The 12,852-nt window shown below is 41.9% G+C and overlaps 1 protein-coding gene across 2 annotated transcripts in view; it reads right to left on the bottom strand.

Moving 5' to 3' along the window:
* Window positions 1-974: 974 nt before the first annotated feature.
* Window positions 975-12,852, bottom strand: part of LOC146789708 (tetratricopeptide repeat protein 21B-like) — a 576,531-nt gene continuing 564,653 nt past the window's right edge. Inside the window, exons 28-29 of one of the 2 annotated variants that reach the window (XM_085632041.1) lie at window positions 2,331-2,398; window positions 975-1,336 (exon numbers count right to left, since the gene is read on the bottom strand). In XM_085632041.1, coding sequence (XP_085488167.1) covers window positions 1,259-1,336; window positions 2,331-2,398 — 146 coding nt within the window. In that variant the 3' untranslated portion in view covers window positions 975-1,258. The remainder of the gene's footprint in view (window positions 1,337-2,330; window positions 2,399-12,852) is intronic. The other variant, XM_085632042.1, reaches the window with a different exon arrangement.

The following is a 12,852-nucleotide window of genomic DNA, read 5'->3' on the forward strand; positions in this document are numbered from 1 at the left end:
ATCCTTCCTTCTTCTCAAAAATGTTGTCAGATTGTGACCTAGATTGGAATTTGGTTATTCCCACTTTCTTCCCACCGCACAAGCCTCTTTGCTGAGGAGTCTCAGCATAACTAGACTTATCTAGATTAAACCAGGCATATGTGTTTGCCAGACCTGCTTTTTGTGAACCTTGAGGGTAATAGTGCTGGCACAGTATGTCCTAAGGCCACCATGTCTAACTGGATAACATCATGCATCACCCATCCTTGTTCCTGCTTGTACACAGTCCCAAGGAATTATTTTCCTTAATGACTGAAAAATTCAGAATAAATGGCAGGCATTAGTCTCCGCATCAAATTTTATAAACTAGATTTTGTCAATGATACTAACCTATTTCTTACCTATAATCTTACTCCCACATGGAGAAGTAGTTTAGTGCATGAGGCTTCTTAATAATTATTTGATCAGCAGAGTCAAATAGATTCTCACTGGGTCACTGGAAATTGATCAAAATGGGATAGGTGATTCTATCGCAAAGAAACAGGGATTGTAAATGACTCTCCAACACTTAATTCATCAAATAATATCATTATAAATCGTGCCTTGAAAATGTGTTTTTATATGTGACATCGGTTGCATGAATTAGACAAACATAATTGATTCAAATTATAGATATATTTATTATAACAATATAAAAATATAACTTTGTACAATATATGAAAGAAATTACAATTCATAAATAGCACTATGAACACTAACCAGATAGGTATAAGATTGCTACAGAATAACTCTTCCAGTTTAGACGAATAGTTCATTTTCTAATATGATGTTCAGATGTGCTTTGACCATTTATATTCTTCATTAAATAGTTCCCTTTGATATAAAAAAAAAGTCTGTCCAATGGGTCTATAATTATATTGTGAATATTTCAGCATTTTGGCACTACAATATAATTTTTTCATAGTAATATTAGATTAGATGAAACCTTTATTATATCTTTGGCAATTTTATTATGCTTTCAATGTATCAATTAAACAAACACAGACCAAATAGGTGGAGGGAGTCTTCACAATGGGAAAGATTTGAGCAGATATGTAAAATTGGTGGGGTGAACAGAGAATTGTAACATTCAGCATATTGGCTAATTCAAGGGCCACAAGATGCAAACATCTTTGGAGTATTACCCATAGTTTTTTTCACCATTGAAAACTGCATAGGCATTATGAAACTAAATATCTAATTCAACTGGCAACTTTAAGCAAATTGGATATTTTTATTCTTAAGGTTTAAGAGCTGCTTGAGCCTTTTCCAGAATTTCTTCTCGAATCCTCGGGTAACTGGGATGAGTTTTAAGAACCTGAAAGCAAGAACAACAGTCTGTAAGGTGAGTGAATTTCCAAACATAATAGACAAACCAGTAGCGCACTGGAATCATGGGAGCAGCACTCAAGATAGTGGAGAGGCATGGAGCCAATAATTAAGCTTTATAGCCTGACAGTGGGCAATCTCAGCCAATAAAGACCCAAGCTGAAGGCAAGGGCCTTTAACAAGGGAGCGAGCTTTTGATGGACAGGATATCTCAGCTACGGCAGGCTATAAAGCTATCAGAGCATTCTGCCCCATCAGGACAGAATGTTCTAATTAGTAAAACAAAGGCCTCATGGAGCCTGAAGGGGTCAAAATCCTCTTGGGCTCCATGAGGCTTTTGTTCTCAGCTGTTGCTGTGAATGTTCTACAGCTAACAGCCACGCGCAGGGCCAATGCTGTTAGCTTTTCAACATTCACAGTAAGAGTACTTAAAAAGGGGCTGAATTCAGCCCCTGGTGCTCCCCAGCTTGGCTGAAGTGCTTTTTGTATTTCAGCCAAGCAAAGGAGACCCAGGAGCTGAGCAGCATTCCCCCACCCTACTTCTGATGCTCAAGTGACTCTGAGCTAGGGAGGGGGAAGGCTCCGGTGTGCCCTGCAGCACAGCCTCTGCCTTTTGCTTTCCCCTGCCTACTCCATGCATTTTGGAGAGGCAGGGAAAGAAAAAGGCAGAGGCGGTCTATTAGAGCTTTGAAATGTTGATTGAGGCGGGAATATACCAGTTCCTATAGGCCGCTGTTGCTCCATTATCTTCAATGGAGCACTCAACATTCCATTGTTCTAATTGGTAACATACGTCTTCTCCAACATTTCAATGTTTGTCATTCTGTATCTCCCTATTTAATTCACAACAGTGGATGACATGTTTTAATAGCCATGTACCCCTCACGCCTGAAGCTTTATCAATATTTAAAGGTCTTCACTCGGTTTATAGACCCTCGCCTTTGCTCAGGCCTTTAACTGGGGAAATAAAAAGCAAGACTTACCTTGTGACAAATGTCTATTGCATTCAGATATTTCTTCCCCTTCAAATAATTGAATGCCAGTTTAAAACCTAGAAAATTAAGGTGGAACAAGAGTAAAAATAAAATATATATTATTTACCAACCCACCTGAACACAATCCAACGTTAACATGTTTCTCGTTAGAGTGTAATCATTGTAACACAACTACACAAGTCTACTTAGAGAGTAAGCTTGAGTGCAAAAGTTGCAAGAGCTCACAAGAATGGCTATCAGGTAGATGCTCTATGAAAAACCACAGTTTTATTGTAAGGCTGCATGGATGACATGCTCGAGTGCTCCCCTTGTTGATAAAGAATGTGGTTGTTGCTTGTGTTGATCAACACTGAAAAGGAAGGAAAGCAATATTGTGGAGCTAGAAAAACTACCTTAACTCCAGCGTGTTGATATGTATGAGGGAGTTTAAAAAAGGATTATAAGTTGCATTCTTGGAAAGTCCCATGGCTGTACTCAAATCATACTCCGAGGGCTCAGTAGTGATCATCGGCTGATGGCTGGAGGAAATTAAATAACTACTTGAGACCACCATTGAAGGCCATACAGGAGATCCTGGAAAACTGTCAACAATGGAAAATTAACCATGCCCTGCTCAAACGACTGGAAGAAAATCATCTGCGAGTGAGAAACTTCTTTCAATACTAGGTAGGTCAAGTTGGAAGAGTAGAACTACTAATCCAATGTTATATTAGGCGACAGGATGATCCAGTCGATCCTGAACATGCCCATAGAGTGCCCTCTTTCAAATCTAAGAACATGTCCACCCCAGGGACACTGATTTTCCAACCTTTGTGCTATGAGCATACAGAACCTATCCTATCACATATGAACAAGACCAGGTCACTTCTCTGCCAAGGTGCAAAGATCAACATTTCCCAGGACTACGCCAGAGATACAGTTATCAGGAGAAAAGGGTTTTTAGACCTCAAATGAACACTGCTGTACAGAGCAATCCAACACTCTCATTGACCCAGCCAAATTTAAGATGGTTTACCATGAAAGACCCATGTATTCTTTAACCCAGTGATTTGTGAGTATTCTTAGACCACACGATAGAGTCTCACATGGAAGACTCTGAGTGGTCCTGGTTGATGACAATACTCACTCCACACCTCAGATTCACAGATCACTGCTGAGGAAGTATTGTCGCCAGAGGGAGTAACAGTCGACTGAGGGCCCTATGGGTGGAGGTTGGATTACACTACCTGTGTTCTTACATACAAGTTAGCCCCCCACAAGGCATTGGTCAGCGGTGTGAAGATCTGTAACCACAGGGGATATTGCTCTTACCGTTGATATAATTGTATACATGATACCCCTCGTATACCAGATTTATGCCTTTGAGTACAAATGTATTTGTATGCTGTTGTGATCGGATATATTTAACTACCTGTCTATGCCACGATCGCGTTTTTGAGTTGTCTGCATTTGGTTTTATGCTAAAAATAATTAAAAAATATATATATTTACTCACTCCACATTTGATCAGCCCACCTAAACGATATCCTTTACAATCTATCACGATGCTTTATAAAACCAAGTACTGTTCTAGTGTTCATATTGCTTGTAACATTTTGATTGTTTTGCTTTTCAGAATTAACCTTATACCACATGCTCCCACATACTATTCATTTTCCATGATTGATCCACACATGATACACATACCATAATCTCTACCTACCCTGCATCACTGCACCATGTTCATATAGCCATATACACAATACACGCACTCTACTTTTCTCCCCTGTATGTCTTCTCCTAACATTACATATTACCACTGATGTGTGTAACTATCTTCCACATGGTCTCTGCCTATGTAGGCTATGTGACTTTGACCTGTCTCATGCTTCACTCATCACCTCCTATGATATGTTCTACTATTATAATCATAGGTCCTGCACTCCATGGTAAGTCTCACATTCCCCTGATGTGTTTTCCAATGATCCATCATACGGTCTTGCACGGAACCAGACACATGACACATAAGGTATCATATATATTCTAGCCTTGTGTGACCTCTCAAAATGGACCTTCACTCATTGTTCCCTGTCTAGTAAGCAGCTGTCCTGCCCACAAACTATGTGAGCGCCTGGGTCATGTCTCCCCTCACCTTCCCATTCATAATATGCTAGGCACAAAGTTTCCCATCATTAAGTTCTATTACCTATGCAATGCCCCACTACAGCTACAGTGTTTATCCATGACACTTTATCACACTTCAAGCTACATCCATCTGCTCGCATACAGCAAGTCCACATTATAACGTCCCTTGACACCTCACAATGTCTCCACACACTCAATGTTTATGTGCATGCTCATGTATTATTATCCTTGTTATTGATGTTGACAATGATTGTAATACCGTGCATTAAGCCATGTGTTTTACTCGCTAGCATTTATTGCCTGTCAGGGTCCTACTAGTTATATACTGTTTACACCTGGTTATTCCACATGCGTTGTTGCGGGTTTGTGCCCTCCTTTTTGCGCTTATTGCTTATATCCTGCAGCTGACATCCACTGCCCCACACTCCACACCTCGCCTTTTCATACTTTTTTCCCAGTTCGAGAACGATTGCTCTCCCCATGACACCCCGACTCAAACACCACCATGCTTAAAGTGATTTCACTTAAAGCCAAAGGACTCAACCACCCGGTAAAGCACAGAAAGATTTATGATACTGCCACTCTCTAAAAGGCAGTTTGGTTTTCTTGCAGGAGACCAAAATTACCTATACAGAAGCACTTTCCTTCCGTATGGGTTAGGTATCAGACATTGCTTGCTTGCCCGCTATCACCCAAAAAATTGAGTTCTTACACTTATCTCCAAACTTTCAGGGCTCTCAATTATTTCATCAGAACCAGATAACAATGGTAGATGGTTACTTACACAACTACAAAACCCCACCACAGAAATCTATGCAGTGAAGGTATATGCCCCCAACATAGACAACCCTAAATTCTGGGATGCCCTTTCTGCCAAACTTGCTCTCTTCCCCCGGAAGCGAGGATTATACTTGGTGGCGATTTCAACCTTCTATTGGACCCTCTCTTTTAGATACAGAATCCCTACATCTCATAAAGCGCTTCACGCCCTATGTTCGGCTCACAAACTGGCTGATGTCTGGAAACTCCACAACCCCACTGGCTGTGAATTTACCTTTTTCTCACCTCCTTATAACACTTTCTTCAGAATCAACCACCTCATGGTGATTCCACTCTCCTTCCACAAGCCGCCTCTACCTCTATACAACTGATCCTTATTTCGGATCATGCAGCCATCTCATTGCAACTCCAACTCCTTCCCCCTCCCCGAAATCAAAGGCCTGGCGTATGAATTTAGAGATCCTGGAGGACTCTTATACGGTGAAGGAACTCCACGATGAACTATCCCAATTTATTCAGATAAATTATAACTCTGTATCTTCTTCGGTTACTCTCTGGGGCTCCCTGAAATGCTATTGTAGAAGTAAAATAACAGGTTGAGTGTCGCGGGAAAACAGACATAAAATCATCCCTAGACCTATTGTCCTCAAAAATTAAATCGAAAGAACTGAGTTACCGGCAAAATAATGACCCAGCTACATTATCACAACTTAAATGTTAATTTAAATCCATAGTCAGTAAACGCATGCATCTCTGGGTCCATACACAAAAAGGCAAAAAGTTGTGCTACCTTAATAAGGCTGGTAAGTCCCTGGTGGCCTATCTGTAGTTTAAGTGTAACTCTAATCTCATCCAAAAAATCAAAGATGAACACTACAAACTTCAACTGAAATGATACAAAAAGTCAACATTTCTACACCAAATTATACACTCCCTCGGCAAACAGGCCTTTTAACGATTGCTCAAACTTCCTGAAGTCCTTACAAATCAAGCAAATCTCCAACTCTGATAGAATCTCGCTTGCCAGTCCAATCACAAGTGAGATCATTCACGCGATAACAAGTATTCCATCTGGTAAGGCACCGGACTGATTCTAGATCACATTTTATAAAACCATTCGCCCGCTCCAATATCACCACATTAGAATTGACACTCTCCCACTGTGCTACTGCTGGGTCAGAATCAGGATCCGCGTCCAAAGCCACCATAGTGGTGATCCCCAAAGATGGGAAGGACCAATCTGACCCCAAAGATTTTAAGCCTATTTTCCTCATCAATATGGAAGCTAAAATCTATGCAAAAATTCTTGCAAACCGTCTCACCTCCCTGATTCTCAAACTAGTCCACCCTACTCAATCTGGTTTCATCAAAGGACGCCTAGTTAGTGACAACATCCGTCTCTTCTCCCATATTACTGAAAAAGCCTCCAACCCGCTTTCCCCACCAGTGGCGGCCACAGCCCTGGACGTGGAGAAGACTTTTGACAAGGTCTCCTGGCCATACCTCAAAGCTGTTCTCTCGAGACATGCTTTAAGAAAAGAATTCACAACAATGTATAAAGGGGGTTAGCCCTATTAATCCAACCGCATCTGGGCAAACAAGCATACATAAATACAAGTAATGCGTTGGAACCAATCTATCCTAAACAATAAATAGATGGACAACATCAATTATTCCTTCGAAACAAGGTTCACTCTCTGGATTAATCATATATCAATCAATATAATTGACAGAAGGCAGTTTTAGAAAAAAACTTTTTATGTATCTTTATGCAAAGAAATAGACACTTTTTATGTTCAACTATACATGCCAATATAACATTGTTTTAAACAAACTAAAGGAAATTAAATCTCCAAAAAATTAAATAAAAAAACTCAATCAAAAAACAAGGAATATATCCTCTATTCCCTATTCCCCTATTAGTGAATATGGATGCTCATACTTTTTTATAAGAGCATTCCGTTGTCTCAGATAGCCCTACTACACAGTACTATGAGGAAAAAACAATATTCTCTGAACAATTTTCTTAGTACTTTTTTAAAACTATTTTACAAACAATTTTGATTTGTCAAGGGCTTCTTCAATTCATAAAGTCGACGCGTTTCAGCTCAACTTGCTTTGGGCCTCATCAGGACTAGGGTGTATAAGGATATCTTTCGATAAAGACACCAGTCTCATTGAATAGTCCCGGCTCATCAATATAGTAAAGTCTGGAAAGAATATCCGCCGGATAAACAGATATCTCAATAGTTCAGTTCGTAGTGATGTAAGTGCAATGTATTATTTGCGTCACATAATTCATCTCGCAGGGTTTAACTTCCTTAATCCTTTATTCATGCATTCATTCAGTGTGCTGTGCACGCGTTCTCATCCGACTCTCAACTTAGTTCCAAGTCCATAGTAAATGTCACGAAAATGTCAAAGAAAAGAATTCATCACAATGACTATGGCCCTATACTCCAATCCCTCAGCAATAATAGGATCAATGGAACCCCGTCCCAGCCCTTTATGCTGCTACAGAGAACCCGTCAAGAATGCCACCTATCCCTGCTACTGTTCTTACTTACCATTGAACTTTTGCTCCCGATGCTAAATGAATTGCCAGACATCCCAGGCGTCTCCTTTAACATCCCATACAAAACAGCTGCATATACAGACAACATCTTGATATTTACAGAATCTCCGGATCTCGCGATTACTGCAATCCTATTGTGTATTGATCGTTTTTCCAACTTGTCAGGTTACTCCGTGAATAGAGACAAGACTGAAATCCTTTAGCTGAATATCCACTGCCATCCCCTCAATGGGTGGTTCATCCAACTTCCAAGGGAAATCTACTATCAAATATATTGGGATATGGTTTTGTAAAGACCTCGCCGAATCCACTTCCGTCAATTAGAATAAAACCCTGAATAAAATAAAAGACCTACTATTAACGTGGTCAACGAAGAGCGTATCCTGGTGGGGTAGATTCAAAACCATCAAAATTATGGTTTCATCCTTGATTAACTTCTTACCAAATATGTTACCTACTCAACTCTACGCCAGACTTTTTTCTTAAAATTGACAACGCTGTTTCACACTTCCTATGGGAGTATAAAAGACCCAGAATTAGTCTTAAAAAACTAAGGACAAACACAAAAGTGGGTGATTGAGATTTCCCTAATTGGATATTCTACCAAACTTCCTACCTGGCATCCAAGGGCTTACAGTGGTTTGAAACAGACCCAGTAAAAAAACCTATATGGGTCGACATGGAGTCTTCTATCTGCCACCCCTTTCCACTCTGACTATGTCACAACATCCTTATACCCAGTCCCGTACCATCTTGAAAGACACTGTGTACACCACAATTTCCTTAGATGCAACACTGGCAACCAATATTCGTAAAGCAACCTTGATATCACTACGGCACAATAAGAAACTACATATTCCTTACTCCCTTACCACCGGACCGATATGGGCAGCTAAAGGGATTGCAACGATACCAGACCTCTACGATAAAGCTGATCTGATCTCCTTTGCCTCCCTACAACATAAATACAATCTCTCAAACATGGACTTCCATGACTTTCTTCAAATTAAGGCCAAAATATGTAAGCTTGGTCCCTTTCATAGCTCACCCATACAACAGAAACTTCGACTGATACTATCAAGTGATCATGCTGCTTCATAATTCTACAAAATCCTTACCACCTCTAAAACCCCACGCCATCCACCTTTGACACAGAAATGGGCTTAAGTGGGTTTACACCTACTTCAGCACAAACTGATTCCTTCTCTAACCCAGACCAAATGTTTTGCAGCACACTTCATGTACTGGACCCCTGCAAAAATATTTCAATTAAAACTCAAGGATGCCAACACTTGCTGGGCATGCAACTCATCCCCTGGCGACAAGGAACACATGTTCTTCTCTTGCCCTTTCCTGCATTCCTACTGGGAAGATGTTTCCCTACAGCTACAAAAAAAATTCAAATCGACCATTTCCTTATCCTTCCCATAATTTTACTAGGACCTCATCTGGCCAATACCCCAATTGATCTCTCTGACATAGATCTTCCCCTCCTTGATGTTTTACTCACCATTGGTATCAAAGTAATGCTGATTGATTGGAAATCTAGTAACAACGTATCTTATCATATCTGGTGGGCCTGAGTTACCCATCTAAGAAGCACACACATAACCCAATCTAGTAACAAAGGCTGACCTGTAATCTCCCAACGTATTTGGGAAACGCTTGATCTCTTTATTCACAACACTCCCCCACCCCTAAAGGGAAATCTGCATCTCACCCCCTGGCCACAGGTTCTCCCTGGAACAACACAACTTAGGTTTTAACTCCTCTCCTACTGACTCACATGACTGCACCTCTCCCCCTTCTGTATCCTCTCACCCCTTCCCCCCTAAGATATAGTACTGGACACAATCGTACAGATGTGTACAATATGCATATATTTCTGCTTGCATTTCCCAAGACTCATAATATTTCCTACAGCTACATACCTCTCCTATACATCAAAGCTCTATCCCTACACTACAATCTGAGTATGGTTTATAGTTAATGGTGTTCTAAGAATTCTGTCAATAACAAACGCAAGCATCACATGGATGTACATATCTTGACATTAATTATTTTATTTAACCTTTTCTTCTCCCTTTTTGTTTCCTTCTGTATTGTTTTTTATTCATTAAAATGACAAAAATATCTAACTAAAAAACGGATAAAAAGATAGGACAACTACTCTCTTTTTGGGTCCAGATGTTGGAGTCTCTTTTCCTCTTTGGAGGGATGAGGCAGAGCAAAGAATGTAGGCAGGGTACTGCTCTGGCCTACATGGAAGGGAGTGACAACCTTCGGAAAGAAGAATATGTGTCAGGAGGACCAGTTTGTCCGGGTAAAAGGAGGTGTAGGGAGGGTGCACAGGGAGGGGCAATGTAATGGCCACTAAAAATGCATATTTAATGGACAGTAGCCAAACAGGGAAATTAAGCAAAGGTTTGAATGGCGTACACATCAGGAAAGTGAGAACAAGGCTGAGTCCTCAATGATGCATGATATATGGCGTGGGGTGAAACATCTGCTGCAGACCTTTAAGGTACCTGGCTACAACAGGGGATTTGAAAAGAGTAAGTTGGTCTGGCAACCTAAGGAATGCATAGATTGCAGAAAGATACCAGTGCCAATAGCATAGCCCTGCTGGTCCAACGATAGGGTAAACAAAAGAACCTTGGATAAAGGTTCCAAAAGGGGATTAACACTGTGTAAAGTGAGTGAGTGAGTCTGCATTTGTAAAGCGCATGGCTACCAAAGGCTTCCCAGCGCTGGAGACAAAGCCACCAAACAATCAAGTGATCAGAAGGTTCCAGACAACAGCAGTGTCTTCAGTTGTTTGCGAAAAGCGAGATGATTGGCCTCGAGTCGGTTAAGATCTGGGAGCTGATTTCAGCATTTGGCCGAGATGAGGGAGAAAAGACGACCCCCACTCCGAGCTCGGTATACTCTGGGAACTATGGCTAGATGTTTTTTCTCAGATCGCAAAGATCTTTTAGGGAGGTAAGGGGAAATAATAGATCGGAGGATTGGTGGGGCCTTAGCTGAGAGTGCCTTATGGGCAATGCATAAAGCCTTAAACTGAATTCTCTCGGCCACTGGAAGCCAATGCAGGGATCTAATGTAAGGTTTAGCTGATTCCTGCTTGAGAACCTGCATCAGCAGTCGGGCCGCACAGTTTTGAACCGTTTGCAATTTTTTAATGGTTGCGGCTGAAGACCCTAGATAAAGCACATTGGCATAATCAAGCTTCAAGAAGATCAAGGCTTGCACCAAAAGCTTCCTGGCAGAGAACGGCAAAAGTGGAAGAACCTTCCTAATCATTTTTAGAATGCCATTTCAGGTACCTGCCACCCTGCGCGTCTGTTCCTTAAAGTTCAGGCTGTCGTCCAGCCACACCCCAAGACTTTTTATTTGAGTTTTGGGGGTAGGCATCACCCCAAAACATTTAGGCCAAAGGGTGTTGATGTCCATATTAGTGGTTTTACCCAAGAGCATCAGCTCGGTTTTGGCTGCATTCAGCTTTAGGAAGGAGTCATCCATCCATGCAGAGATCCCCTCCAAACAGCTGGGCGAGTTGCTCTTAGCATTGTCCAAACTGTTGAGGGACACAATCAGCTGAGTATCATCAGCATAGGAAATGATGTTAACCCTAAAGGGTTTAACCACCTCGGCCAGAGGGCACAAATAAACATTAAAGAGTGTAGGGCTCAAGGAGGAGCCCTACGGCACTCCACATCGTAGTGGTACTCTTTCGGACCTATCATTGTCCTCAAAGACCTGGAAGGATCTATCCGTCAGGAAAGACTCAAGCCGTTTAAGCACGATTCCTGACACCCCAATCTCTCTAAGTCTTGTAATCAGAAGTTGGTGATTAACAGTGTTGAATGCCGCACTGAGATCGAGTAATATAATAACTGCGGAACCGCCACTGTCTAAAATTTTCCTGGCTTCTTCGACCACAACTAACAAGGGTTCACCTCCAAAAAAGTGGAGAAAACGGAATTGACCTATTTTTCACATATCTTTGCAATCCCTGGTAGGAGTGAAATCGGCCGATAATTAGCAAACACTTCAGGATCCAGGGAAGGTTTCTTCGATAGGGCTCTAACCATAGCTCGCTTCCATGAGGATGGAATAATCTCTGAGGACAGCAAAATGTTAATGAGCTCCAGAATAATTGGGGCAACAGAGTCAGAAACCCGATTGAGAGTCATAGGGGATGCAGCATCACTTGAGGAGCCAGATTTCAACTGCTCCATGTAGGTTTTTAGAGAATTCAAATCCATAAGAGGAATGGTCTCAATGAGACACTCCAGTGATCGAGGCTTTGCCTCTACGGGGGTCATTATGCAAGTTGATAAAGGAGGAAAGCACACCATGATACAAACTTGTCCCATCAGCACACGTATACGGACTTGGTGGAGGGACACCTGGCTGCCAGAACAACATCACAGACTTCGGGCAGAAGGTCAAGAGCGGTCAACTGTCGCTGTGCAATCTCCATGTATGTAGGTGGAGAGTGTGCAGGTTGGTGTGCAGAACCCTACTGTACTGCTGCAATTGAAGAACCTCCCGAAGAGGCAACCTGACTGGCAGACCAATGGTAATGCTCAAAGTTCAGGATACCAGACTCTCCATGCCAAATCCAGAGTCACAAGAATGTCTTGGGCCCTGTAGTCGAGAACTTTAAGCAGGAGTGGTATTGGCAGAAAAGCATACAAGAGATGGAAGCTCCACTCGAGATGAAATGTGTCTCAGAGCCACTTTGGGAACTCCAGCATGCAAAACTGCTGACATTGTGCGTTCTCGCCGGTGGTGAAGAGATCTAACGAAGGCTCTCCCCACTGCTGAAAGAGACCTTCCACCACCACCAGATGGAGACGCCCATCATGTTCTGCTGCACATCTTTGACTGAGTTTGTCCGCTCTGGCGTTCAGAGAGTCTACCAGGTGTTGAACCCACAGGGAAATGCCCTGACTTTCTAGCCATGTCCAGAGGTGCAGGGCCTCTTGACACAGGGTCCATGACCCCAGGCCGCCCAGTTTGTTG

The sequence above is a fragment of the Triturus cristatus genome, chromosome 10 (assembly GCF_964204655.1).
Source record: "Triturus cristatus chromosome 10, aTriCri1.1, whole genome shotgun sequence".
Classification (NCBI taxonomy): domain Eukaryota; kingdom Metazoa; phylum Chordata; class Amphibia; order Caudata; family Salamandridae; genus Triturus; species Triturus cristatus.